Source organism: Lepus europaeus, chromosome 2 (assembly GCF_033115175.1).
Source record: "Lepus europaeus isolate LE1 chromosome 2, mLepTim1.pri, whole genome shotgun sequence".
NCBI classification, from domain to species: domain Eukaryota; kingdom Metazoa; phylum Chordata; class Mammalia; order Lagomorpha; family Leporidae; genus Lepus; species Lepus europaeus.
Window position 1 is genome coordinate 82,247,708 of NC_084828.1, and position 27,651 is coordinate 82,275,358.

At 41.0% G+C, this 27,651-nt stretch overlaps 1 protein-coding gene across 8 annotated transcripts in view; it reads right to left on the reverse strand.

Annotated features, from left to right (window-relative positions):
- LRCH3 (leucine rich repeats and calponin homology domain containing 3) overlaps window positions 1-27,651 on the reverse strand; it is a 133,217-nt gene that overhangs the window by 37,704 nt on the left and 67,862 nt on the right. For 5 of the 8 annotated variants that reach the window (XM_062209313.1, XM_062209353.1, XM_062209304.1 and 2 more), the window contains exons 6-12: window positions 27,386-27,495; window positions 19,936-20,029; window positions 18,849-18,969; window positions 13,822-13,970; window positions 9,643-9,719; window positions 3,168-3,219; window positions 2,632-2,781 (exon numbers count right to left, since the gene is read on the reverse strand). In XM_062209313.1, coding sequence (XP_062065297.1) covers window positions 2,632-2,781; window positions 3,168-3,219; window positions 9,643-9,719; window positions 13,822-13,970; window positions 18,849-18,969; window positions 19,936-20,029; window positions 27,386-27,495 — 753 coding nt within the window. The remainder of the gene's footprint in view (window positions 1-2,631; window positions 2,782-3,167; window positions 3,220-9,642; window positions 9,720-13,821; window positions 13,971-18,848; window positions 18,970-19,935; window positions 20,030-27,385; window positions 27,496-27,651) is intronic. The other 3 variants (XM_062209335.1, XM_062209294.1, XM_062209324.1) reach the window with 3 other exon arrangements.

Below are 27,651 nucleotides of genomic sequence, written 5' to 3' on the forward strand. Positions count from 1 at the left end.
GGCTTGGGCACAGGGCAAGTTAAGCCACCGCCTGCAGTGCCCACATCCCATAAGGGCATTGGTTCACGTTCTGGCTACTTCACTTTCCATCCAGCTCCCTGCTAATGCGCCTGAGAATGTAGCAGAAGGTGGCCCCAGTGCTTGGGTCCCTGTACCTATGTGGGAAACGTGGATGAAGCTCCTGGCTCCTGGCTTCTGCTGGCCCAATCTGGGGAATTAATTAGCAAATGGAAGATATCTCTAATTCTCTCTTTAACTTTGCCTTTCAAATACAAAAATCTTAAAAAAACAAAAAAGATAATTAGAATGAGGAAAATTAAGCAAGTAAAATTGAAATATTTAGACTAGACTACAAAAATAAAGGCATATGACTATATGATTTCTAAATGTCTAAGGGTTGGCAGTGTTGCACAGTGGCATGCATTTAGAATCAGAGATATCTGAATTTGAATCCAGCTTTGCCACTCACTTTGTGCTTGACTTCTGGAAAGTTACTGAGTTATCCTGTGCCTTTAGTTTCCTCATTTATATAATACTTAACAAAAATCTCTTTATTTTATTTTTAATCTACATGGAATGCAGAGACAGAGACAGACAGAGATCTTCCATTCAGTAGTTCATTCACCAAATGCCCACAACAGCCATGGCTGAGCTAGGCCAAACCCAGGAGCCCAGAAACAAATCTAGGTCTCGCAAGTGAGTGGTAAGAACCCAAGTACTTGAGTCATACTTCTGCCTCCAAGGTGTGCGTTAGCAGAAAGCAGGAAGCAGGAAGCAGAAATGGACCTGGAGAGAAAGGAGTTAGAGGACAAGAGTGATTCGTTCATGTAATCATTCATTTAATAAATATTTATTGACCTTTACTATGAGCTAAGATCTGCTACGACGCAGAGATCCAGCATTGAGTAAAACAGACATGCTGGGGCCAGCGCTGTGGCGCAGCGGGTTAAAGCCCTGGCCTGAAGTGCTGGCATTCCATATGGGTGCTGGTTCTAGTGCCGGCTGCTTCACTTTTGATCCAGCTCTCTGCTGTGGCCTGGGAAAGCAGAAGAAGATGGCCCAAGTCCTTGGGTCCCTGCACCCACGTGGGAGACTTGGAGGAAACTGCTGACTCCTGGCTTTGGATTGGTGTAGATCTGGCCATTGTGGCCATCTGGGGAGTGAACCAGTGGATGGAAGACCTGTCTCTCTGTCTCGACCTCTCTCTGTAACTCTTTCAAATAAATAAAATAAATCTTAAAAAAAAAAAAGACATGCTTTCTGTCTTCATGGATTTTACAGGTAAATGAGACAGATATTAAGAAAACAAAATTATAAATACTTATTTAAATATGAAGAAAAAATCCAATGTGATTTCAAAACAAAAAGGTAAGTGATACAAGTAAAATAAAGAGAATAAGGATTCACATAGTACCACAGAGGCTGCAAAATGTTAAGCAAAGAAATATTAAATGGGATTATTGGGGCCAGCACTGTAGCACAGTGGGTAAAGCCACTGCCTAGAGTGCTGGCATCCCATATGGGCACCGGTTCGAGTCCCAGCTGCTCCACTTTCAATGCAGCTCTCTGATGTGCCTGTGAAAGCAGTGGAAGATGGCCCAAGTCCTAAGACCCCCTGCACCCACGTGGGAGACCCAGAAGGGGCTCCTGGCTCCTGGCTTTGGATTGGTGCAGCTCTGGCTCTTGTGGCCAACTGGGGAGAGAACCAGCGGATGGAAGACCTCTCTCTCTCTCTCTCTGCCTCTCCTTTGTGTTACTCTGACTTTCAAATAATAAATAAATCTTTAAAAATAAGTAAATAAATAAAAGGGATTATTCACTGAGTGGGTATGGAGATCAACATAAAGAATCAATGATGACTGTAAAGGATCAAATCTGCGTGTAGCAAATTTTTGGTATTTACTAGAGTAAGGAATTTGAAGAGAGGTTCAGAGAATAATACTTTACATTTGCACGGCCCTTTTGAAAAAAAGTTTTATTTTTCACTTATTTGAAAGGCAGAGGTGGGAAGAGTGAAGACACAGAGAGTGAGAGAGAGAAAAAGAGATTTCTATCCATTGGTTCACTCGCCAAATGCTTGCAACAGCTATGTCTGGACTAGGCCAAAACAAGGAGCCAGGAACCTCATCCAGGTCTCCCATGGGTGTCAGGGAACCAGATATGTGGGCCATCATCTGCTGCCTCTCAGGTGCATCAGCAGGCAGCTGGATAAAAAGTGGAGGTGGAACTTGATCCCAGGCACTCTAATATGGCATATGGACATTGCAAGTAGAGGCTTCCCAGCTGTGTCACAACTGCTCCTGCATGGCACTTTTACACACACTGCCACTTTCATAATCTTGCTGATGTTTACTATGACACTGGAGAATAAGGAAATGGCAGCTGGATGGCAGAGTGATGACAGACTGCTCAAGGGGAACAGATTACTGTTAAAGAACAAGATAATCACAACAGGCATGAGGAAAATTAATCACAAATAGGGATAGTCACTTGATACTGATATTGATATTCATTCAAGAACCCTTATATCAGAGAGAAAAATGTTGATGAAAACCAATGGCTTCAGCAAAAACAAGCACTTGCTGTTAAGTAACTTTAAAGAACATCATTCAGTGAATTCAAATGACTCACCTTGACAAAGTCCAGGACAGCATCTCTCTGAATCTGCTTGGTCCTTATTTTCTCCTCTTCATACTGCAGGGCAGCAAGCTGTGCCTCTCTCCGAGTGCGCTCTACTAACTGTTCTCTTCGCCGATGAAGTTCCAAGTCTGCATGAGACAGCTGGAACAAAAAGCATCATTTTGCAAGCCCAAGTGAGGATAAGGATCAACTTATCAATACTCCTTATCAACTTAGGAAACCTACTGCTGACCTAAGCAACTTTTACTTTGCAGTCACCTAGCACTTCCTTAAATGTGTTACTGCTAATCCTTCTCTCATCTTTGCACTATTTTATATGTATTATAAAATCATTATGGAGGTGAAGATTTCTTTTCTGCCTAGTATTTAAAAACAGTGTTAGCAAGTATCATGTGTATATGGCATATTAACCGATTGAGGAGACAGGTAATAAATTTACAAGCATCTGAAAATTGATGGTAATTTAAATAGAAAACTATTTTAATCAAAAAAATTAAAACATTAAGAAAAAATCTACAAACAATTACCTGATTGTGACTTGGTGACAGAGACAAGAGAGAGGATGGCTCAACTGGAACCCTGACACAAAAGAAAAAAGAAAGGGAAAACTTTTTGATAACAAAAGACAGATAAAGAACAAGTGAAATTGCTTTCATTGTTAATGTAGCTTTCTATTAATCAGTAGGCAAATTGTTTAGTTACAATGAAAGAGCAACTACATTTTGTAAACTTGAGCCCAAGTCATTAAATTAAACCACAAGGAATACCTGATGTCTCCAACTCACGTTTCATGTGATGATATCACTGATTAATCAATAGCTAGGTAACAAATGTCTATGTCAGCCAATATTAATGATAGTTAAATGAGATCAAGTTTCAAACAGTATCATTTCCTTATAACACATATAACTACTATCTTCTTTACTACCATGACTGAAACAAGATACAAGTAAATTGAGATCCTTTTTCATACACAGCCATTTTATCAACAGAAATCTGAAATACTACAGAATTTGGTAACTTGTAAAGCAATTGTACCTTTATTTTCAATTGATGAAAAATTGAAATAATAAAGTCTATTGGTTTTTATTCTTTAAAAAAACCTATTTCATGCTATAACATTAAAAAGTACTATTTGCCCCTTATCAATTTTTTATTATTATTTATTTATTTGAAAGGTAGAATGATACAGAGAGAGAAAACAGAGGAAAAGGTCTTCCATTTGCTGGTTCACTCTCTAAATGGCAGCAACAGCCAGGACCAGTTTAGGTCAAAGCCAGGAGCACCATTAGGGTCTCCCACTTGGGAGGCAGGGGCCCAACAACTTGAGCCATCACCTGATGCCTCCTACGTGCATTAGCAAGAAGCTGGGTTGGAAGTATGTAGTAGCTAGGACTTAAATCAAGTACTCCAACATGGGATGCAGACGTCCTAAGCGGCTGCTTAACACTCTGTGCCACGACATCTACTCTTCAGTTTTAATTCTTATAGTTTGAAATTTACCTTTTTCTTGAACCAGATTTATTGTTTCAAGCCTGTGTAACTCATCTGTGTGTATGAAATTTAAAATGTTGGTGTAGTGACTTTTTGACATTTAGGGTCTGAAATTTGAAACTATGATCATTAGCCTTTCAGGCTGATTTAAATGCTTTGCAATCAGTGTGTTATTGGGGAAATAAAAGACAATTCCTCAAAGCTCCAGCAGTTTCTCCTTACCTGCTATTACCAAGAGTCTTCAACGTAGCATTCAGACTCTCAAACCCACTCTGGAGTCCTTCCTCAGGCAGGCCTCCAGTCACCACATATTAATTCCTTACTTCAAGCCTACTCTTAAGATACCAATTAATTACTGGAGCCAACCCACTTGAGCATTAGCAGGAAGATGGAATACGGAGTGGAGCCAGGACTCAAATTTGAGCAGTCTGACATGTGATGCAAGAAACCCACATTTGTGTCTTAATAGCTGTGCCAAACCCCTTCCCCTGGTATCATTCTTACACTTTTCTTTTCTTCTTCTTCTTTTTATTTTTATTTTTTTAAAGATTTTATTTATTTCTTTGGGAGGTAGAGTTACAGACAGTGAGAGGGAGAGATAGAGAGAAAACTCTTCCGTCCACTGCTTCACTCCCCAAATGGCTGCAACGGCTGGAGCTGTGCCTATCTGAAGCCAGGAGCCAGGAGCTTCTTCCAGTCTCCCACATGGGTACAGGGGCCATCTTCTACCGCTTTCCCAGGCCACAGCAGAGAGCTGGACTGGAAGAGAAGCAGCCGGGACTAGAACCGGCACCCATATGGGATGCTGGCACTGCGGGCGGAGGATTAACCTATTGCACCACAGTGTTGGCCCCCCATTCTTATACTTTTCACAAACCTAGACCTATCTCCCATGGTTTGGCCTAATTTAACAAACTCAAACAAACCCTGTTTCCTCATTTTCTACTTACTTCCATGAGATGTTATGATTAAATGAAATGTTGTACATACACATAGACCTTAATAAAAGCACATTCTAAGATTATATATTAATTACTTGTTTAAAGATTCATTTATTTATTTGAAAGGCAGAATTAGAGAGATGAGTGATAGAGAGAGGGATCTTCCATCCTCTGGTCCTCTCCTCAAATAGATGCAACAGTAGGGGTTGTGCCAGGCTGAAGCCAGGAGCCCAGAGCTATTTCTGGGTCTTCTATGTTGGTGCAAGGGCCTAAGCACTTGGGCCACCTTCTGCTACTTTCCCAGGTGCATTGACAGGAAGCTGGATCAGAAGTGGAGCAGCCAGGACTCAAACCGGTGCCCATATGGGATGCTGGTACTGAGGGCCATGGCTTAACTCTCTGTGCCACAGTGCCAGCCCGATTATATATTTAAAATTAAAGAAATTAACTGCAATTTTCTCTAAAGATCACTAATTTCACTGCTACAATTCCCTATAGCTTTTATTGGCCATCTGTAGATGAACTGAAATAAAACAGAAAAAAAAGAAGTAAATCCATTTTAAGAGGGTTTATGTGACAACTGCAATACTATTTTTTTTAAAGATTTATTTTATTTATTTGAAAGACAGAGTTCCAGAAAGAGATAGAGACAGTAGAGGGGTCTTCTATCTGCTGGTTCACTCCCCCAGATGACTGCAGTGGCCAGAGGTGTGCCGATCCGAAGCTAGGAGCCGGGAGCTTCTTCCGGGTCTCCCACGCGGGTACCTAAGGGCTTGGGCCATCTTCCACTGATTTCCCAGGCAATAGCAGAGAGCTGGATTGGAAGTGGAGCATCCAGGACTAGAACCAGCGCCCATATGGGATGCTGGCACTTCAGGCCAGGGCTTCAACCCACTGCGCCACAGCGCCAGCCCCTGCAATACTATTTTTAACAGTGTCGTTAAACCATTTAATACCTATCTTCTACCACATTTCTTTCTTTCTTTATTATTTGAGAGAGAGAGAGAGAGCGAGAGAGAGAGAGAGAGAAGGAAAGAGAGTTCCTACCTGCTGCTTAACTCCCAAATGCCCACAACAGCTGGGGCTGGGCTGGGGCAAAATTGGGAACCTGGAACTCAGTCCAGGTCTCGCAGATGGGTGACAGGGACTCAGGTAATTGAGTTATTACCTGCTGTCTCCCCAGGTATGCATCAGCAGAAAGCTGGAAATGGGAGCAGAGGCAGGACTAAGGTACTCTAATATGGGATGCCAGAGTCTTAACCACTGTGCCAAAGACCCACCCCAAAGTAGTTTTCTTTTTCTGCTCACTAGCATAGGTCTGGAATGACTTCCCAGCAAGTAGCAATTTGTCAAACTGACTCAATTCCTTTGAATCTTTGTAACAGACAGACTGCTGAGATAGATTATTTTTTTGTTAATATGTTATTCAGCTTACAGACAAGATCTGTGGACTTCAGATCTGTCAGTCATTTTAAGGTGATTTTGTTTTTAATTCATTATTTCATTTGAATGGAAGACCCAGGAGGGCAGGGACTTTCATTTAAGTTCATAGTTATACTACCACATTCAGCAAATTACTTGGCGCATAGATTTTCTACAAATATCTGTTAACTAAATAAATGAAATATATATGTAGTGATCTTAGAGCTTAACTGGTTACTGGGATAAAGTATGAAGTTCTTATACAAGGACCATATTAAGCTCTAGTGATTTGAAACATCCAATTAAAAAGTAATAAAGCTTTAGGTTCCAGCACTAAAGCTAATTAAACACTCTGAAAGACTTTTCCAATGCAAACAACTAAAATTCTGATTAACAAGATAACTTTTTACATATATTGCTGAGGTGCTATAAAAACAAAGAATCCAGAGATTCTGAAAAAGAAATAAAACAAGGACATTTAATTAAGGTGTGGTAGGCTTATTTTTGGGCCCCACGATCTCTACTCTTACCTCTGCACCTAGGTCTTACTCCAATAAATATGTTGCATTACATGGCAAAGGGACTTTACAGATGAAATTCAAGCTACTACTTGGTTGAAATTAAAATGACAGAGATTGCTAGGTAGTCTTAATGTACTCAGCAGCATTTAAAAGCAAGAGAAAAGCCAAAGAATTTGTGAGATGCAGCAGAGAAGGAGGTTAGAAAGATCTAAAATGTGAGAAGAATTTGGCCTAGTTTGCTTGAAACTGAAGTAGGGAGGAATGGGGGCAGATGTGGCATGGCAGCTTAAGCTGCCACCTGCAACACTGGCATCCCATATAGGTGCTGGTTTGACTCCTAGCTGCTCCATTTCCAAATCAGCTCCCTGTTAATGCACCTGGGAAAGCAGTGGAAGATGGCCCTATTTGGGCCTCTGCACCCACAGGGGAGACCCCTTGCACCTATATGGGAGACCTGGATGAAGCTTCTAGGTCCTGGCTTTGGCCCGGCCCAACCCCAGCCCTTGCAACTATTTGGGGAATGAACCAGCGGATGAAGATCTCTCTCTCTTTCTCCTTCTCTCTCTCTCTGTGTAACTCTGCCTTTCAAACAAATAAGATTTATTTATTTATTTGTTTGAAAGGTAGAGTTACACAGAGAGAGGAGAGGCAGAGAGAGAGAGAGGTCTTCGATTCCCTGGTTCACTCCCCAATTTGCCGCAATGGCCAGAGCTGCGCCGATCTGAAGCCAGGAGCCAGGAAATTTCTTGGGGGGTCTCCCACATGGGTGCAGGGGCCCAAGGACTTGGGCCATCTTCTACTGCTTTCCCAGGCCATAGCAGAGAACTGGATTGGAAGAGGAGCAGCCAGGACTAGAACTGAGGCCCATATGGGATACCAGCGTTTCAGGCCAGGTGTTAACCCGCTGCACCACAGTGCCGGCCTCCAAATAAATAAATCTTTAAACAAAAAGAGAGAAAAGGGGTAATAAAACTGAAGGGATCATAAACGAAGGAATGTTGCAGACTCTAAAAGCAGATAATGACCCTCCAACTGACAGTCAGCAATGTTAACAGGGACTCATTCCCATAATCACAAGGAATTTAATTCTGCCAACAATATATACAAGGCCTGAAAAACAAGAGTTTCCTATACTCATCAGATAAGAATTGAGGCCAGCCAGCACCTTGACTTTGGCCTTGGATGATGAAAGCAGAGAACCTGCCTATACTTCGGTCCCACAGAACTGTGACACAACAACTGTGTATTGTTTTAAGCTGCTGAATTTGTAACAGAAAACTAATACATAAGGTAACTAAGTAAAAAAGCTGGCTTTCACCTTGAGGGTGTCTGCTAAATCCTAGGGAACTTGAGCTCACCCAAGGGGAGGAAATGTAACAGAAACTCCTGCATGAAACTGGAATCTCAAAAGATTGTATTCTCAGTATAAATACACATGGCAACTAAAAAGCCATTCTAAGATAAACATCAAAGCATGTGAAATTTAACTAAAGTTCAATGAATTAAGTGATAAGATTATCAAATGCTATGTTCCAAGATTTCTTTCTTTCACTACTCTTCCTACATTTTTTTTATTCCATCTGCACCTTTGTCCCTGAGATAACTTTAATACTCTAGTGTGAATAAAAAAACTATGTATGATAAGTTGTTCTACACATCAATTTACTGCTACTTAAGCACAGGCATATGGAGCTGGCTCTGTGGCATAGTGAGTAAACCGCTGCCTGCAGTGCTGGCATCCTGTATGGGCGTGCTGGTTCCAGTTCTGGCTGCTCCACTTTTGATCCAGACCTCTGCTATGGCCTGGGAAAGCGGTAGAAGATGGCCAAAGTCCTTGGGCCCCTGCACCTACGTGGGAGACCCCGAGGAAGTTCCTGGCTCCTGATTTCCAATCAGCCCAGCTCCAGCCGTTGCAGCCATTTGGGGAATGAACCAGTGGATGGAAGATCTTTTTCTCTCTCTCTCTATTCCTCTGTCTCTCTGTAACTCCACCTTTCAAATAAATAAATAAATCTTAAAAAAAAAAAAAAAGAATAAGCATATTAAGTCTACTATTTTAAGACCTTAAAAAAACAGAGAGGAGGCAAGAACCAGAGACTGGAACATTTTTAACTACTATGATAAGGTTTATGACAAGAAACCTTTTTGAACTAGATGAGAAGCAGTGCTCTAAATGGTCATACTAACTTTAGAAATATTCTGAGGTACCTACTGACTACAGTGGAAACATAATAATATTTGAGATGGGAATGAATATACACATCACTATCTGTTATCCAGTCAAAAGTTCAAATAAAAAAAAATTGGGGATTACTGTTTCAAATCTCCTTTTTGTATGAATCCATATAGTATCACCACAAAATCCCATAGCCATTAAGTATATTCAAATCAGTTAATTATATAATAGTTTAGGTGATCTGAATGTATAATCAATCAATCAATTTACCTCTTTTTAATTACATGAGCACAAAAGTACATTATCACTCACTTTTTAATACATGATATCTAAAACACATAATATCTAAACATTCTCTTTATACACAAAACGTCACAAAACCATATTCATCTCATCTCATCATTGAGTTTCAAGAAAGAAACAAGTAAGCAGAATTGGTTTTTCACACCTGCTTTGATGTGAGTATCTTCTTACATCTTCTGTTTTTTGAAGCTCCCTAATGGCTACTGGCTTTATTGGTGAACCCTAGACCAAAAAAGCAGAAATAAATCAATTCAACATATGAATCCGGCACTGTGATTACAAAGTTCACACTCAACTTGACATTTAGGGATCTGAACAGTATACTAAAAAATACTTAAGAGAATCTTCAAATGTTAAGTTTATGTTTAAAAGCATATAGGCTGTATTACTGCTTTGATAAATAAAAATATTCATAATCTACATTATTTTTAGATTTCCTTCTTACTGTATTATATAAATTATAGTAACCAGATACAGTCTTGTTTACTGAATGATAAGATGGCAGGGTTGGAGAGGAAGTTGGAGGTAATCTAGTACAAACTTCTATCTAAGACAGGAATTCTTACCTGCCCTACCCTAACAGTTGCTCAGTTTCTCTTGAAGATTTCTGGTAATAAGGAGCTCACTTGGGGAGATTATGTTTCTCTACTTCTTCCCTACAAAAATTGTTTCTTATTTTAGCCATACAAATAGTCCTGGGTTTGTGGAATATAAAAATAAAAGCAACTTCTATTTATACTAAAATACAGTATTAATTTAAAAAGAAATACTGGTAGTTCATGTACAAACTGAAAGACCATTTCAAGAAGCATTACTGAGAAAAATTGAACTGGCTTAAGTGATATGGATCATACATTGACAAACAAAATTATAAATCAAAGATAGAGGCTTAAAGATTATCACAGTACACACTTGTCAAGTTAAATCTACAGAAGCTATACATCTTATTTCAACACCAAAAAAAAAAAAAAAATCAAAGTGGGTATTCTTAAAGAGAATAAGGAAAAAAATATTTTCTTCTAAACTGTGTAGACAAAAAAATCAAATGCAAAAACTATAGTATACCTCTAAGTAGGTCCATTACTCATAACCAGAAAATCTTCTTTGGTGAGTTACTTAAAAGGCTAATGTTGACCTAAAATCTGGGTATAAGGGGGCTGGCATTGTGGTACAACAGGTGAAGCTGCCACCTGAGACATCTATATCCCATATGGGAGCACTGGTTCATGTCCAGGCTATTCAGTTTCTTTTCTTTTTTTTTTTAATTTTATTTTTGACAGGCAGAGTATACAGGGAGAGAGAGAGAGACAGAGAGAAAGGTCTTCCTTTGCAATTGGTTCACCCTCCAATGGCCGCCGCAGCCGGCGCACTGCGGCCGGCGCACCGTGCTGATCCGATGGCAGGAGCCAGATGCTTCTCCTGGTCTCCCATGGGGTGCAGGGCCCAAGCACTTGGGCCATCCTCCACTGCACTCCCTGGCCACAGCAGAGGAAGAGGGGCAACCGGGGCAAGGCGGAGGATTAGCCTGTTGAGCCACGGCGCTGGCCCAGGCTATTCAGTTGCTAATCCAGCTTCCAGCCAATGTGCCTGGGAGGCACTGCATGATGGCCCAAGTACTTGGGTTCCTGCCACCCATGTGGGAGAATCAGATGGAATCCCTGGCTCCTGGTTTTGGTCAGGCCAAGCTCTGGCTATTGTGGGCATCTAGAGAATGAACCAGTGGATAAAAGATAAGATCAAGGTCTCTGTCTCATTAAAAAGAAAAAATCTGAGTATGAAGATCATGCACATTGAGCTAGAACCCTAATTAGAGAATAATTATTCTAATTTTAGTGACATTGCTATCTTTTTTTAAATAAAAATCTCTCCCAAAATGTTATGTAGTGACTTAGCACCCTGATTTTATGATTGTAAGGAAAAGGGAAGCAGAACAGAGAGGAGACAGGACACAAACTCACAGCCAGAATGAATTTATTCAAGGAAAAAAATAGATGTGCAGAGGTGGCCAATGCACACAGGCTGAACCCATGGCAGAGGGCACAGCCCGCCAGTGAGCTGAGCCTTGTGCACCTTACAGTGGGCTAAGAGTCCAGAGTGAGGGTGGGGGGCAGTAGTCAGAGGTGACTTCCTTCATACAGGTTTTTCAGGTTATTGGGGCTTACAAACTAGGTAAAGAATGCAGAATATGGAGTGGGGAAAAGTACAGGGCATGGGACTGAACAGGTCTCTTGAAAGAATGTAGGATCCATCAGCGAAACTGATTTACTTTCAGGCAGGGAACTAAGATGGCTGAGGCTTGTGTTCTTGTTCCACCATTTCAGTTCCTGGCAGCTGGCCACCTCTGCAAATTTACTGTTCTCGAATAAATTCATTTTGGCTGTGAGTTCATATCCTGTCTTCTCTGTTCTACTCCTCTTTTCCTTACAATGGTACTGTAATTATCTAAATTTAATGCAAGAGATAGGTGAAATTTTTCATGACAAAATGAATGAGAGTGATTTAATTTAAAAAATAAGTATAAATCATCCCTATTCAGGCAGGGTTGGTATATGTATGTAGGAGATATAACAACATTAGACAACAGCAGTGTTTCAAAGAACACACTACACACTAGTTTTTTTAAAAAACATTTTTAGATACCATTCAGAAATATGAAAAGATATTTCTTCACTTGTAACACCATTTAAAATGGGGTGGGCATTTTGGCAGTGGTTAAGCTGCTGTTTAAAATGCCTGAATTTCGTATCAGAATGCCTGGGTTTGAGTCCTGGCTCTGCTTCTGATTCCACCTTCCTGCTAATGCACACCCTGGGTCACAGCAGGTGATGGCTCAAGTAGTTGTGTCCCTGCCTCCCATGCAGGAGACTCAGATGAAGTTCTAGGTTCCTGGTTTCAGCCCAGCCCAGCTTCACCTCTTGTGGGTATCTGGGTAGTCAACAAGCAAATGGGAGATCTCTTTCTCTGTGTGTGTGTCTGTTTCTCTGTATCTGTCTCTGCCTTTCAAATAAAATAAATTTACAAAAAGAATAAAATAATATTGTTGCATCATATTTTCACTGATGCCAAATTTCAGAAAGCATTACAATACTGAAGTCATGGAGACTTCTGATATATAATTATATAAATTGCCAGACATAACGGTTAGTCAAAATTAAAAAAATATATTATAGAAGAGCCAACATAATAAAGAAATGACACTATAATTTTTCATAGTACTATAATAATCATTTCTACTTTTAGTAGTAATACCCCATCTATACAGCCTAATTAACCATATAATGATCAAAGAGAAAGACCACAAGAAAAGAAAAAGAAATTCTTTAAAATTATGATGCGCCACTGTTAATTTTATTTCAAAGTAGTTGTCCTCTGCTCCAACAGGGAAGCTGATAGCCTAAACCACAAGTAGCTTCGTCAGTCAATGGATACATTGCTATCTCTGGGCTGAGGGACTTTGATTAACATTTTTCAACTTTAGATACAGGAATGTATTACGTTCAGAGGCCTTCAGATAAAAAAAGAAAAAAAAGGATACATATATTTTTAAAGAATGACAGTTTCATTCCACATGCCCTACTTAAAGTGATGACTTCTAAAAGGCTAATAATAAATACATCAAACTCCAAAAAGGCCCCAAGTGTTTCTGAAAAGAGCCCTGGTCAGAGTCCGGGAAGGACTCCAGACATTAGCATCACACACTAGAGTGGAGCCATTTTATTTCACTGACTCTACTGAAGAATGTGATTCTCCCCGAGACCCTTGGGGAACTGGCAGAGGTTCTACAGTGGGCTGAATGCTCATTTGTCTTCTAAGGCGAGTCAATGCTCCACTGCAAGAGACACCCAAGAATTTATCAGCAAACAATTGTATTCTGTGTGACTAATAAAGCTCCAACATAATTAAACTTCTTATAGAAATTCTATGGTTGGTTGTGTGTTGCCTCAAAAGTCAACTGTTAGGTTTGATTTTTAATTAATTACTGACTAAACTATGATTTACCAGTTAGTAACAATAAAAAAAAAGTAACAACAAAGAAAAGCATAATATTCCTTTGTATTTTCTTCACAGGCCTTAGGCTACTTTTAGTACTTTTTATTTTTCTTCAAAATTCTGAAATTGGTCTTCTTATCTGAAAATAAATCAAAACCTAAACTGTTTGCTTTTTGGAGTCATTCTGAAAAATTCAGGATTGAAATCAGAAGTGAACAGAATAAAACAACTAGGCCTAAAACCAACAAATCACTGATGTGACAGAAATTTATACTATCATGAATTGTTTTGACTAGGGGGCAGCAACATGTTTAGGCTTAAATGTGTGTACTACCTCATGAGAGATACGCCGTTGTTCAATATATGCCATAAACTGTGAACTGAGGCTGTCTGAGTCCAGGCCCTTGGGCTGTCTCACCTCCTCCTCTTCTTCCTCTGCAGCACAGCTGTCAATGTAGTCAATCTGATCCAGATCATGCTCTACTGTACACCACACACACACACACACACACCAGAAAAAAAAGTCAAGTTAAGACAACCAATAAAAGACTTTAACTTAAATTAACGCTCTCTCCTTCCCCTGACATCTTCTATTCTGAAAATGAAAGAAATTCTAAGAAGTTTCAATTACATAAGCCTTTATTATTTAGTCCATGCCCAATCACAAAAATAAGTCTCGAGAAAAATGTAGTCCTAATTCACTAAAAAATGCAGGAAATGATGGAAATGATTGCAATAGAGACCTCTAACATTTCTTTTTTCTTTGGTTAGCTTTTTTTTTTTTAAAATTTTTGACAGGCAGAGTGGACAGTGAGAGAAAGAGAGAAAGGTCTTCCTTTGCCGTTGGTTCACCCTCCAATGGCCGCCGTGGTAGGCGCGCTGCGGCCGGCGCACCGCGCTGATCCAAAGCCAGGAGCCAGGTGCTTCTCCTGGTCTCCCATGGGGTGCAGGGCCCAAGTACTTGGGCCATCCTCCACTGCACTCCCCGGTCACAGCAGAGAGCTGGCCTGGAAGAGGGGCAACCGGGACAGGATCGGTGACCCAACCGGGACTAGAACCCAGTGTGCCGGCGCCGCAAGGCGGAGGATTAGCCTAGTGAGCCGCGGTGCCGGCTGGTTAGCTCCTTAATATTTTAAACAAGGCATCCTGAAAGGGTGAGATAGATTAAATTTTAAAGACTGGGGCTAGTCTGTGGTTTAGCGGGTAAAGCTGCTGCCTGTGCTGCCGGCATCCCATATGGGCGCCGGTTCTAGTCCCGGCTGCTCCATTTCCAAGGCAGTTCTCTACTGTGGCCTGGGAAAGCAGTAGAGGATGGCCCAAGTCCTTGGGCCCCTGCACCCATGTGGGAGACCCAGAAGAAACTCCTGGATCTTGGCTCCGGATTGGCTCAGCTCCGGCTGTTGCGGCCAGCTGGAGAGTGAACCAGTGGACGGAAGATCTCTGTCTCTCTCTGCTTCTCCTTCTCTCTCTGTGTAATTCTAGCTTTCAAATAAATAAACAAATCTTAAAAAAATTTTTTTAAAGATTGATTATTTTAACATTTTAGATTTAGGGCTTCAGAATATCTCACCAGGGAGCTGGAGTCAGAAAACCCAATATATGCAACTCAAAAAAAGTAGAAGGCAATAAAAAAGAGAAAGCATAGGAGTAAAGTCGAGTTGGAGAGAAAGAAAGTTATTGCCTCCCATTAGGAAGAAATAACTACTGGCTACTTTGAATGTAACTGTTGTCAATTAAGGTTTTTGTTTCTGTTTTTAAATAAACCATGATCAGAACAAAGATTTTCCTATTTAGAAACTTATTTGTTAGGGGTCAGTGTTGTAGATATTTTGTAGCATTTAGAAGATAATCATTTGAGGATTTTATTCTTCTCAAAATGCTGTATGACAAGTAACATATAAATAAGACTTAGCCACACCACTGTTTTACCTGTAAGCTTGGGGCTGGCTACTACACTATTTTTAAACTTAGAGTAATTATTTGTTGACACTTAGTTAAATGGCACAATAGAATTGAAACTTGCTACTGAAGATGGTTTCCCCAGGAGTGCACTAAAAACTTGGCACTATCTTACGGTGCTCTACAGAGGCTTGAAAGTTGCAGTTGCTGGGCATGATGAATTTGGAGAAGTCTACCTCTCAATTTAGTCTTCTGATTTAATCATTTCCAAAGAATTCCAAAAGTGTAATATAAAATGAATTTTGATATGAGTTTTTATTAATGGCTAAAAAAGATGAAATGGTTATAAATCTATATATACAATAGAAACCAGGTACACAATGTATTTTTTCAATGTGCTACAATTTGTCTAGCTAAATAAATGGTTTAGATTATGATCTTTGCCCAGGAAAGCAACATTACTTCTTTTTTTTTTTTTTTTTTTTGACAGGCAGAGTGGACAGTGAGAGAGAGACAGAGAGAAAGGTCTTCCTTTTGCCGTTGGTTCACCCTCCAATGGCCGCCGCGGTAGCGCGCTGCGGCCGGCGCACCGCGCTGTTCCGATGGCAGGAGCCAGGTGCTTCTCCTGGTCTCCCATGGGGTGCAGGACCCAAGGACTTGGGCCATCCTCCACTGCACTCCCTAGCCACAGCAGAGAGCTGGCCTGGAAGAGGGGCAACCGGGACAGGATCGGTGCCCCTACCGGGACTAGAACCCGGTGTGCCGGCGCCGCAAGGCGGAGGATTAGCCTAGTGAGCCGCGGCGCCGGCCGCAACATTACTTCTTTATACTATCTAGACCAATGTGGTCTCAGAGAAATAGAATACAAGCCACAAAAGTGAACCACATGTGTAATTTTAAATTTTCAAGAAGCCACATTACAAAAAAAGTAAAAATGAAGTGACATTAATTTTAACAATGTGTTTTGTTTTCTCAATATAACTAAATGTTTTTTCAACATGACCATATTTCAAAACATTTCTGGAAAATAGAATGAAAAGGTAAGTTTAATTTGATGTCAAAAAAACCCATGTACAGTTTTTCCATAAGACATATTTTTTTTTTTTTTGACAGGCAGAGTTAGACAGTGAGAGAGAGAGAGAGAGAGAGAGGGAGAAAGGTCTTCCTTCTGTTGGTTCACCCCCCAAATAGCCGCTATGGCCGGCGCACTGCGCCGATCCAAAGCCAGGAGCCAGGTGCTTCCTCCTGGTCTCCCATGTGGGTGCAGGACCCAAGCACTTGGGCCATCCTCCACTGCCTTCCCGGGCCACAGCAGAGAGCTGGACTGGAAGAGGAGCAACCGGGACAGAACCGGCACCCCAACCGGGACTAGAACCCGGAGTGCCAGCACTGCAGGCGGAGGATTAGCCTAGTGAGCTGCAGCGCCGGCCATAAACCAAACTTTTAATTCTATTTTCCACAAACTTTTGAAATATCTTTGTATAATTAATACAAAATATCAATTATATTTTATATTCTTTTTTCCCTTAAAATTTATTTATTTATTTATTTACTTGAAAATCTGAGTTTCAGAGAGAGAAGGAAAGACAGAAGGACCCTCCATTCACTGGATCACTCCCCAAATGGTCCTAACAGGTTGAGCTAGGCAGGCCAAAGCCAGAAGCCAAGAACTTCAGAGAAGTTTCCCTCTTGGGTAGCAGGGGACCCAAGTACTTGGGCTACCATCTGCCACCTTCCTAGGCTCATTAGCAGGGAGCTGGATTGGAGGTAGAGCAGCTGGGACTTGAACCAGCACTCTAATATGGGATGATGGCGTTGCAAGCAGCTATTTAAACTACTGCACCACAATGCTGGCCTCTATATTCTTTTTTCATATGAAGTCTTCAAAATCTGTTGTGTATTTTACACTAACAGTGCCTCTCAATACAGAAAAGCCATATTTCCAATGAGGGATATCTACTGGTGGCTAGTGGCTACCATTTTGGACAACACAGATCCAGATACTTTAAGTCTTAAGTGAACTAATGGGAAAGATATTTCACCTGAGAACAAAATTAAGAGAAAATTACTGAAATGAGAATGGCATGGTAAGCAACAGGTATGAAAAAAGAACATAAAATGACATAGAAAACAAAGACAGCAAACCAGTTAATTGAAATAATCATTCAGGGATAAAAGCTCTTTTCAGAAAATACCTGAGTTGCAAATCAAAGTCTTTTCTAATTTGTAAATGACTCAGAAAATGTAAACATTAGGATTTGATAAGTCAAGCTAAAGCAATATGGAACAGAATGCCAAAACTGAGAGTCTGTGCTACAGGACAGGTGCTGTGGCCCAGCAGGTTAAAGTGGCTGCTTAGGACATCTGCATTCCATATCAGAGAGTCCCTGCTAGTCTACTTCCAATCCAGCACCCTGCTAACGTGCCTGGGAAGGCAGTGGATGATGGTCCAAGTACCTGGGCTCCTGTCACCCACATGGGAGACCAGGATGGAGCTCCTGGATCCTGGCTTCAGCCTGGCCCAGCCAAAACTATTGCAGCCATTTGGGAGTGAAAAAGTAGAAACTCTTTTGCTCTTTCCTTGGTCTCTCCCTCTCTATCACTCTGCCTTTCAAATAAGTAAACCTTAAAAAAATAATTACAGAATTTTAAATGTTAGAATAAGAAAAACTGGGATTCAGATGCCCTTGAAGAGCATATTCCAGATGAAAAAAAATAAACAGTAAGTAATGCACTGAATTACTGAAAAACATCAAACAATGACTACAGGAAGAATCTTAAAAAGGGAGAATGGTACTTTAAAAGAACATCATGGTCAAATCAAGATGAACAAAGATCTGTTTCTGGTGAAACTGCCTCTATTAAAGTTTCTTCCAAAAGTAAAAACAAAAGACAAACTATTTTTTTTAACTCTATGTTTTAATTGCAAGCCTGGGGGCTGGCGCTGTGGCACAGGTTAATCTTCCACCTGCAGTGCTGGCACCCCATATGGATGCTGGTTGTAGTCTTGACTGCTCCTCTTCCAATCCAGTTCTCTGCTATGGCTTGGGAAAGCAGTAGAGGATAGCCCAAGTACCTGGGCCCCTGTACCCCTGTGGGAGACCAGAAAGAAGCACCTGGCTCCTGGTTTCGAATCGACGCAACTCTGGCTGTTGCAGCCATTTGGGGAGTAAACCAACAGAAGGAAGACTTTTCTCTCTGTCTCTCCCTCTCACTGTCTGTAACTCTACCTCTCAAATAAATAAATAAAGTATTAAAAAAAAAAAAAAAGAATTGCAAGCCTGAAAACAGACACACTGAACTTTAATACCAAGAGAAAATAAATTTTTTTCAGTCATTATGAAAAGAAGTCTTTAAGAGTAAAGCAGCTATGGGCACACCAAAAAAGGACGTGTGAAAAAGACTACTTAAAAAAGTTAAAGTGATTATTAAGACTTCAGATGTCATTGGAATTATGTTTACCTCCACCGTTTGTTACTACTAAGCTGTTGTGATTCTCTTGGTACTGGCTTTCTCTTCTGAGTCTCTGCTCTTTAGTAATCTCTGCAACCCGAAGAGGCAGATCTGAAAATTCATCTGCAGGCTTAAAAAAAATAGAAACATTTTAATAAAAACAATTTCTAATTTTACTTTACAAACATGTAAATTATGGGCATGTTATAAACTCATTAAAACTTACATTTGAGAAAAAACAGCAAAAACTTTGGTGATAGTTATACCACAATGTGAACATACTTAATGTAGTGAAATGTACACTTAGAAATGGTTAAAATGGTTAATTTTATATTATGTATATTTTACCACAATTTTAACAAAAAGAAGAAACAGAAGTTTTCATGGCTCTGTAAACACAGTATGTACATAAGGTATCTATGTATATGTATCTGTATGTATAGTGCCACACTATGTACACTGCCACCCAGATACCCATACACTAGCCATTCCCAAGTACAAATGGGCTGTGGTCTAAAATTAATTTGCTTTGAACTCTTAATGAAACAGTGTTAAAAGTGCTAGGCTACCGGCTTTTCTAACAAAAGCTTTTGTTGCTATTTATTCCAATTTATACCTAAAATATACTTTGGTGACTTAGAAAAGCAGAAAATACAGGATCAAGAGTTAAAACAGAAAAATAACATCTAAGAAAGTTATTTATCTTGAGCGTGTGGATATTTTTCTCTAAGGTTCCTGTCATTTGCTTCCTCAATTTCCAGCACCCTTCTACTACCTCTGCTCAAGATGATACAACTCCTCAAATTTTAGGCCTCAGGTTTAATTTGCTCAGCTCCTGTTTGGCTTTCCAGGATAGGAAATTATTTGTACTACGAGGTAAGAAGCATGTAAAAATAAAAGCACCTGATAAAGAGATGGTAAATAAACAGAAAGCCATTTTGAATGGTAGGACTATATAGGAATTTTGTCCCTCTCTTCACATTTTTATATTTTATGTAATAAGAAATTGAGTCCCATTAAGATACTTTCCACTTTAAGTCATTTGATTTTTTTCTTCCTCAGGGGTGATAACACACAGAATAAGAGAAACACTTACCTCATTCCCTGACCATCTTTTATCACCACTGTCCACACTGTTGAAACCGGAATCTAGGGCTCCATAAGAGCGACTTGAGTACAGTTCTTCATGGCTGCCAAAAAGAGACTTCTTGTTACTGTAAAGTATGTATTTTAAAAATTAACATTTGAGGGGGCCGGCATAGCAGGTAAAGCTACCAACTGCAATGCTGGTATCCCAAAAGGTACCAGTTCATGTCCCTGCTAATGGCTGGAAAAAGCAGAAGATGGCCCAAGTACTTGGGCCCCTACCACCCACATAAGAGACAAGGATGAAGTTCCTGGTTTCTGCCTTCAGCTGTGCTTAGCCCTGGCCATTGTGGCCACTTGTGGAGTGAACCAGCAGATGGAAAATCTCTACCCCTCTACCCCCTTTTACTCTTTCAAATAAATATATAAATCTTAAAACAATTAATGTTTGAAATAAACCAGATGAATTCTGACTAATAAACATTTTCAAAGCACTTAGCTACCTATTAAGCTTAACTGGGCATTTTTAATTTTTAATATGAAAAATACAAATAGAAATAAAGTAAGCAAAATAGTATGAACCCCATGTATTTATCCTCCAGCTTTCAAAAATGTTGTCATTCTACAACTCTTATTTCATCTATGCCTCCACTCATTTCCTTTGTCCCACTCAACTGTTTTCACTTTTAAAATATTTATTTATTTATTTGAGAAGCAGAGAGACAGACCAAGCTTCCATTCGTTGATCCACCCCTCCATGCCTGCAATGGCTATGGCAAGACTGGGCCAAAGCTGGGAGGCAAGGAACTCAACAAAGGTCTCCCATGTATTAGGTAGGAATCGAATTACTTGAGTCACCACTGCTGCTTCCCAGGGTCTGCATGGCAGAAAGCTGGAGCTGGGAATCAAACCCAGGTACTCCAACATGGGACACAAGCTTCTTCTTAATTCCTAGGCTTAAGTGCCCGCCCATTTTTACTTTTAACAGCTATCAGCTATTTTTTTAAAGTAAAATTTACATACATGGAAATGCACACATTTTAGCATGTATATTTTATAGCATACACCTATATCATGATATAGAACTTTTCTACTTTGGTACCAAGTTTCATGCATCCTTTCCTGGCTAATTTTTCTCACCCTGCCTGTCCCTGTGTGGTCCTCAGAGACAACCATCACTCTGACTTTTCCACCTCAGATTAATGTGAAAGGCTCAATAATTGTCCACAAAAATGCCCACCACCCAATCCTTAGAACTTTTGAGTATGATACCTTCTAAGACAAAGAGAACTAAGGATGAAGATAGAAATAAGGTTACTGCTTTTCAGCTGACCTTAAAATAGCAAGATTACTCTGAATTTTATTTTAAAATGGGCCCAATATAATCACAAGGTCTTTGAAAGTAGAAGAGAGAAGCAAAAGAGAAGGTCAGTGTGATGTGATGCTGACTCAAAGAAGGAAGGAGCCACAAGCCAGGAAAGGCAGACAGCCACTAGAAGTCAGAAAAGACAAGGGGGCAGATTCTACTCAGAGCCCACAGAAAGGAACGGAACCCTATCAGCATCTTGATTTTAGTCCGATGAGAACGCATTAGACTTCTGACTTAGAGAACTGGAAAATACAATTAGTTTTGCTTATTTGAAAACTTAAAAAAAACACAATAACTTTCTGTCTGGCTTTTTTTGTTCAGTATCATATCAGTGAAAGTCATGATGTTCTTTTCATCACTAACTTTCCTTTGTACGAATACAGTTTTAAAAATCCACTTTCAGATGATGGGCACGTAGATTGTTTGCAGTTTGGTGTTATGGTGAATAAAGCTGCCATAAACATCAGTGACAAAGTCTTGTATGAACATTTGCTTCCATTGCTCTGGGTAAATGCCTTGGAGTAGAGGGATGAGTTATATGGTATTAGGATTAGCTTTTTAAAAAACTGCCAGATCTGTTCTCAAAAGTAGTCAAACATTTCCACCAGAAATGTTATTTGTGTTACAGTTGCCAATATGTTAATGTTAGTCAAAATTTTAACTATTCTGGTGAGTCAAAGTGGTATCACACTATCTCACTGTGATTTTAATTTGTATTTCTCCATTGATTAGTGATGCTGAATATTTTACTGTAGTTTACTGGCCATTCATATTATCTTTTCTTAAGTTTTATTATCATTTGAGAAGTAGAGTTACAGACAAGAGAGGGAGAGACAAAGAAAGGTTTTCCACCCACTGGTTCACTCCCCAAATAGCTGCAATGGCCAGAGCTGGGCCGATCCAAAACCAGGAGCTTCTTCCACATCTCTAAAATGGGTACAGGTGCCCAAGAACTTGGGCCATCCTCTACTGCTTTCCCAGACCATCAGCAGAGAGCTGGATTGGAAGAGGAGCAGCCGGGACACAAATCAGTGCCCATATGGGATGCCGGCACCACAGGCACTGTGCCTTGTACCACCACATACCTGCCTTTAGTTCTCTCAGTCATAAATATCAGGACCGAGGATGTTGTTGGTGATCATCTTCTATCAGTATGTATGATCTGTATTCTTGTATAAATATACTAATGCTTATTAGTATATTTAATTATATATTAAATATATTATTTAATATTAATTTGTGTTTTAACACCCAGATTGGAACTGATGTTTTCCATCTCCTTCAAAGTATCTATGTAACTCTTTAATAGCCATACCAAAAACTTTAGAACCTCATCTACAAGGTTATCTCTCATAACTTTTTTTTTTTAATTTTTGACAGGCAGAGTGGACAGTGAGAGAGAGAGAGACAGAGAGAAAGGTCTTCCTTTTTGCCGTTGGTTCACCCTCCAATGGCCGCAGCGGTAGACGCGCTGCTGCCGGTGCACCGCGCTGATCCGAAGGCAGGAGTCAGGTGCTTCTCCTGGTCTCCCATGCGGGTGCAGGGCCCAAGCACTTGGGCCATCCTCCACTGCACTCCCTGGCCACAGCAGAGAGCTGGCCTGGAAGAGGGGCAACCGGGACAGAATCCGACGCACTGAGCGGGACTAGAACCTGGTGTGTCGGCGCCGCAAGGCGGAGGATTAGCCTGTTGAGCCGCGGCGCCGGCCTATCTCTCATAACTTTAAACACAAGAAAAATACAAGGGAAGCAACGTTTCTGTGATTAAATTCACTGTTCTTTAATTTCATAAATATCTGTCAAGCACTTGAGCTAGGGATAAGGCAGTGAAGAAGAAAAGCATGGTCTGTACCACACAGTAGACAAAACCCTGTGGAGGCTCTCTCTTGGTTCTTCTCTCTTGGTTCTCTCTTGGTCCTTCTCTCCTGCACTCTCTTGGCTTCTCTCCTCCTCTCTTCTCTCTCTTCCCTCTCCTTGCTAGCTCCTCTCCTCTCTGTTTCTCTCTTATACTCTTTCTCTTTTTCCTTTGCCGCCCCTTCACTCTGGTCTGTAGGGTGTTCCCCAATAAACCCTTTCCCTTACTCCGGTGTCTGGTGTGCTTTGTGACGGCTAACATTAATATATAACATTGGTGCCGTGACTCGGATAGCCTCATATTGGCAATCCAGTGTCCTCCAGTGCTCTGGGGTCCTAGATTTCTGTCAGTCGCAAAGCACACCTCCAGAAATCTTTCCAAGCAACCGAACGCTCTGCGATCTCCATCCACACATCGGCCTTCCAAATTCTGAGTGTTTACAGGAGGTGATAATGGAACAAACCAAGGCTTCAGCAACCTGGCGGTCAACCAAATGCTGCTACAGGGATATACTCGGCTCCCCACCCAGGAGACAGCAGCCTGAGACATTGCCCCCATGCCAGCGAAGAGTACATCGTCGTCCCATGTCAGCAGGAAGTAGCTCTAAAGAGAGATCATCGTCCCTCTACCCCTCCTGGACTTTTGGGACTAATGTAACCCCATACAAACCCTGCTTTATAAAAAAAAACAAAAGGAGGGAATGTTAGGAAACTGGCGCGGTTTTAGCTAGATGGCTGCATAGCCCAGCTACCTGAGCCAGGATCCACCCCCATCCTAATGGGATTCCTTGCTCCTGCTTCCATGCCCGCCCTCAGGCAAAGTTTTAAAAGGGCCTGTTCCTGAACACGTGCTCTCTCTCGGTTCTTCTCTCTTGGTTCTCTCTTGGTCCTTCTCTCCTGCACTCTCTTGGCTTCTCTCCTCCTCTCTTCTCTCTCTTCTCTCCTTGCTAGCTCCTCTCCTCTCTGTTTCTTTCTTATACTCTTTCTCTCTCTTTTTCCTTTGCCGCCCCTTCACTCTGGTCTGTAGGATGTTCCCCGATAAACCCCCTTCCCTTAAAAAAAAAAAAAAAAAAAAAAAAACCTGTGGAGGAATAGTTTATTTACCTGACAAATTATGTTTTGTACAATTGAAATTTTCAGACAGTTTGAGTTTGTTCCTTTACACTATAAACAATTAAATCTTTCATTTCAATAATTTCTGATACAAGCTTAAAATCAGAATGCAAATTTCACTTCTGAAAATGATATGTATTTAATATAACATTTTCTTAATGAGCATTACTTTTTTTATTTTATTATTATTTTTTTTTGCGACCTCACTTTTTACAAGGAAGCCGTGGGCTTTCATCGGCTTAGGCAGTCTTTTTAGAAAATGAAAAGGCCGTCCAGAGCCGTGGCTCAATAGGCTAATCCTCCGCCTTGTGGTGCTGGCACACCGGGTTCTAGTCCCGTTTGGGGCGCCGGATTCTGTCCCGGTTGCCCCTCTTCCAGGCCAGCTCTCTGCTATGGCCCAGGAAGGCAGTGGAGGATGGCCCAAGTGCTTGGGCCCTGCACCGGCATGGCAGACCAGGAGAAGGACCTGGCTCCTGGATTCGGATAAGCGAGATGCGCCTGCCGTGGCGGCCATTGGAGGGTGAACCAACGGTAAAAGGAAGACCTTTCTCTCTGTCTCTCACTGTCCACTCTGCCTGTTAAAAAAAAAAAAAAAAAAGAAAAGAAAAGAAAATGAAAAGGCCAGGGCCGGCACTGTGGCTTAGCAAGTAAAGCCACCACTTGCAGTGCTGGCATCCCATAAGGGTGCCAGTTCAGGTCCCGGGTGCTCCACTTCTGATTCGGCTCTCTGCTGTGGCCTGGGAAAGCAATAGAAGATGGCCCAAGTCCTTGGGCCCCTGCACCAGTGTGGGAGACCAGAAGCTCCTGGCTCCTGGCTTCGGATTGGCACAGCTCCAGCCGTTGCGGCCAATTGGGGAGTGAACCAGTGAATGGAAGACCTCTCTCTCTGCCTCTTCTTCTTCTCTGTATAACTCTGACTTTCAAGTAAAATAAAATAAATCTTTTAAAAAAAAAAAAAAAAGGCCTCAACTTGCAGGAACGTAATCCCTCCTACAGCAGGGAAAAGGAACCACAGGCCAGTCACCTCCACGCCCATGTCTCTTCTGCCTGTGTCCACACCACAGCACCACCACGCTGCTCTCTGTGGGCCCAAGGAGGAGACGCTCTCGGAGGCTGCGCCCTGAGGAGCTGTGGCCCAGAGGCAAGCACCCAGGCTGTGCTCCTCCCCGTGGGGAAAAGGGGTTTGGGATGCGGGGCGAGTTCTCTGAGGGCTTCTCAGATCTCCGCGGGCTTCTCAGATCTCCGCAGGTGAAGGTAGGAAGAATGCGTGCGGACCAAAAACCCAAACGGAAGAGCCTTCGGGGCCGTGGCAAGGTCCAGAGGTGTGGAGAGCCTGGCGGAGTGTGGGAGAGGCCGTGCCCAGAACGGGCTCCCAGAGGAGACAGGCATGAATGAGTATTAATTATTATAATCTTTTTTAAAATTTTTTAAAAAATTTTAATTTTTTTTGACAGGCAGAGTGGACAGTGAGAGAGAGAGAGACAGAGAGAAAGATCTTCCTTTTGCCGTTGGTTCACCCTCCAATGGCCGCTGTGGCCGGCGCACTGCGCTGATCCGAGCCAGGAGCCAGGTGCTTATCCTGGTCTCCCATGCAGATACAGGGCCCAAGCTCTTGGACCATCCTCTCTGCTTTCACAGGCTCATTAGCAGGGAGCTGTATCATTAAGTGGAGCAGCCAGTTCTCAAACCGGGGCCCATTTGGGATGCTGGCATTGCAAATGTTTAACCCTCTGTACCACAGCACCAGCCCTGACCTTGTTTCTTAGTTTCCTTTTTTAAAACAGATTAAAAAATATCCATGGATAGAGTTTACAAAAGCAGACATATTTACAAGTACAAAAATTAATTTGAAGACAAAAAAATCTAACAAGCAGGCACATGATAAACCCAAAATTTCTAATGTTTAACTCTGAAAGGACATGAAGATGTCTTGTGAAAGGGGCATAAGGGTGCTGTGGAAGTACTAATAATGTCTCAATGTTTTTAAAAGCCATGACTCTTACAGATATTTTTAATATCCATATGCTGTTCTTCATAATTCTGGTAAGATATTTAAAAAAATTAAAGCTCTGAAAACAGGCAGTTTTATATCATTAGGCATATATGCAAATAACCCTTCCTTTTTCAATATTTTAAGTTATTACTGTAGTACAAAGATTATAATAATTAGGCCGGCGCCGCGGCTCAATAGGCTAATCTCTCATGTGGGAGACCTGGATGAAGCTTCTGGCTCCTGGATTTGGCCTGGCCTAACCCTGGCCATTGTGGCCATTTGGGGAGTGAAGAGGGGATGAAGATCTTTCTGTCTCTCCCTCTCTTTAATTCTTACTTTCAAATAAATGTCTTTAAAAAAAAAAAAAAAAAAAAAAAGCAAGCTCATTAGCACTGACTTTTAAGCATTAAGATTCCAAGAGAAGACCTGAGGGGTTCTCTGTTGAGTACAGTTCATGAGCATTAGTGCCTCTTCACTGGGACATCTATCTTGCCTGTTTCAAGGCCTCACATTTAATTCCTGTTACTGAAGATTATTTCATATGGTTTGGTCTGCCAAGTAGATGACCTTATAAGTCATGTGCTATGGAGCAGAGGGATTCACAGTCTAAAAGATACTGAAATGACGTTAGTAGTAAAAAATTCAACCTCTTCAACTCCCTGTGGGAAAAATGAAGCCCAAAAAGTGCGAATGACTTGCCTTAAGTCATAAGCTCGTGAGCAACAGAGCTAAAGTTAATATTTAAGTCACTTAGAAGACTGGCATTCAGCTGGGGACTCCCCAGGGGACACTGGCAATGTCTGGAGACATTTTGTTTGTCACACTTAAGAGGGTGCCACTGGTATCTAGGAGGCAAAGCCCAGACATGCTGCTAAAATTCTTAAAATACATGGGACAACACAACAAAAAATAATCTGGCCTAAAACATCAATTATGCCAAGGCTGTTAAATCATGACTTAGAACTACACTTTCGCAGATCGATGTAATCAACTTTACACTTAACACAGCATTCCGAGAGTAAGAGTGCTAAAACAGGATAATTATCTTTAGTCAAACATTCAAATAAATTTAAAGATACAGTTTGCATCCTGTGCAAGAATATAACAGATAAAAGAATAAGAACATACTCACCAGGAGCCAAAACCCAAGGGTCTCCTATCATAATCTGGTAGATCAGGAGCAATCTTACAAGCTTGTATGTTCAGGTACTTAAAGATGTGGATTTTGCCTTTTATACATATCTAAAGAAAGTAATGTATAAAGGTAATCAAATTACTATGAGTCTAAAACATATATTATTTTACTGTAGTGAGCTTTTTACACAATATAAACAGAATACAAGACATTTCTGTCAAGTATGTACAATAATTTTTTTAAAAAGTTTTATTTATTTAAAA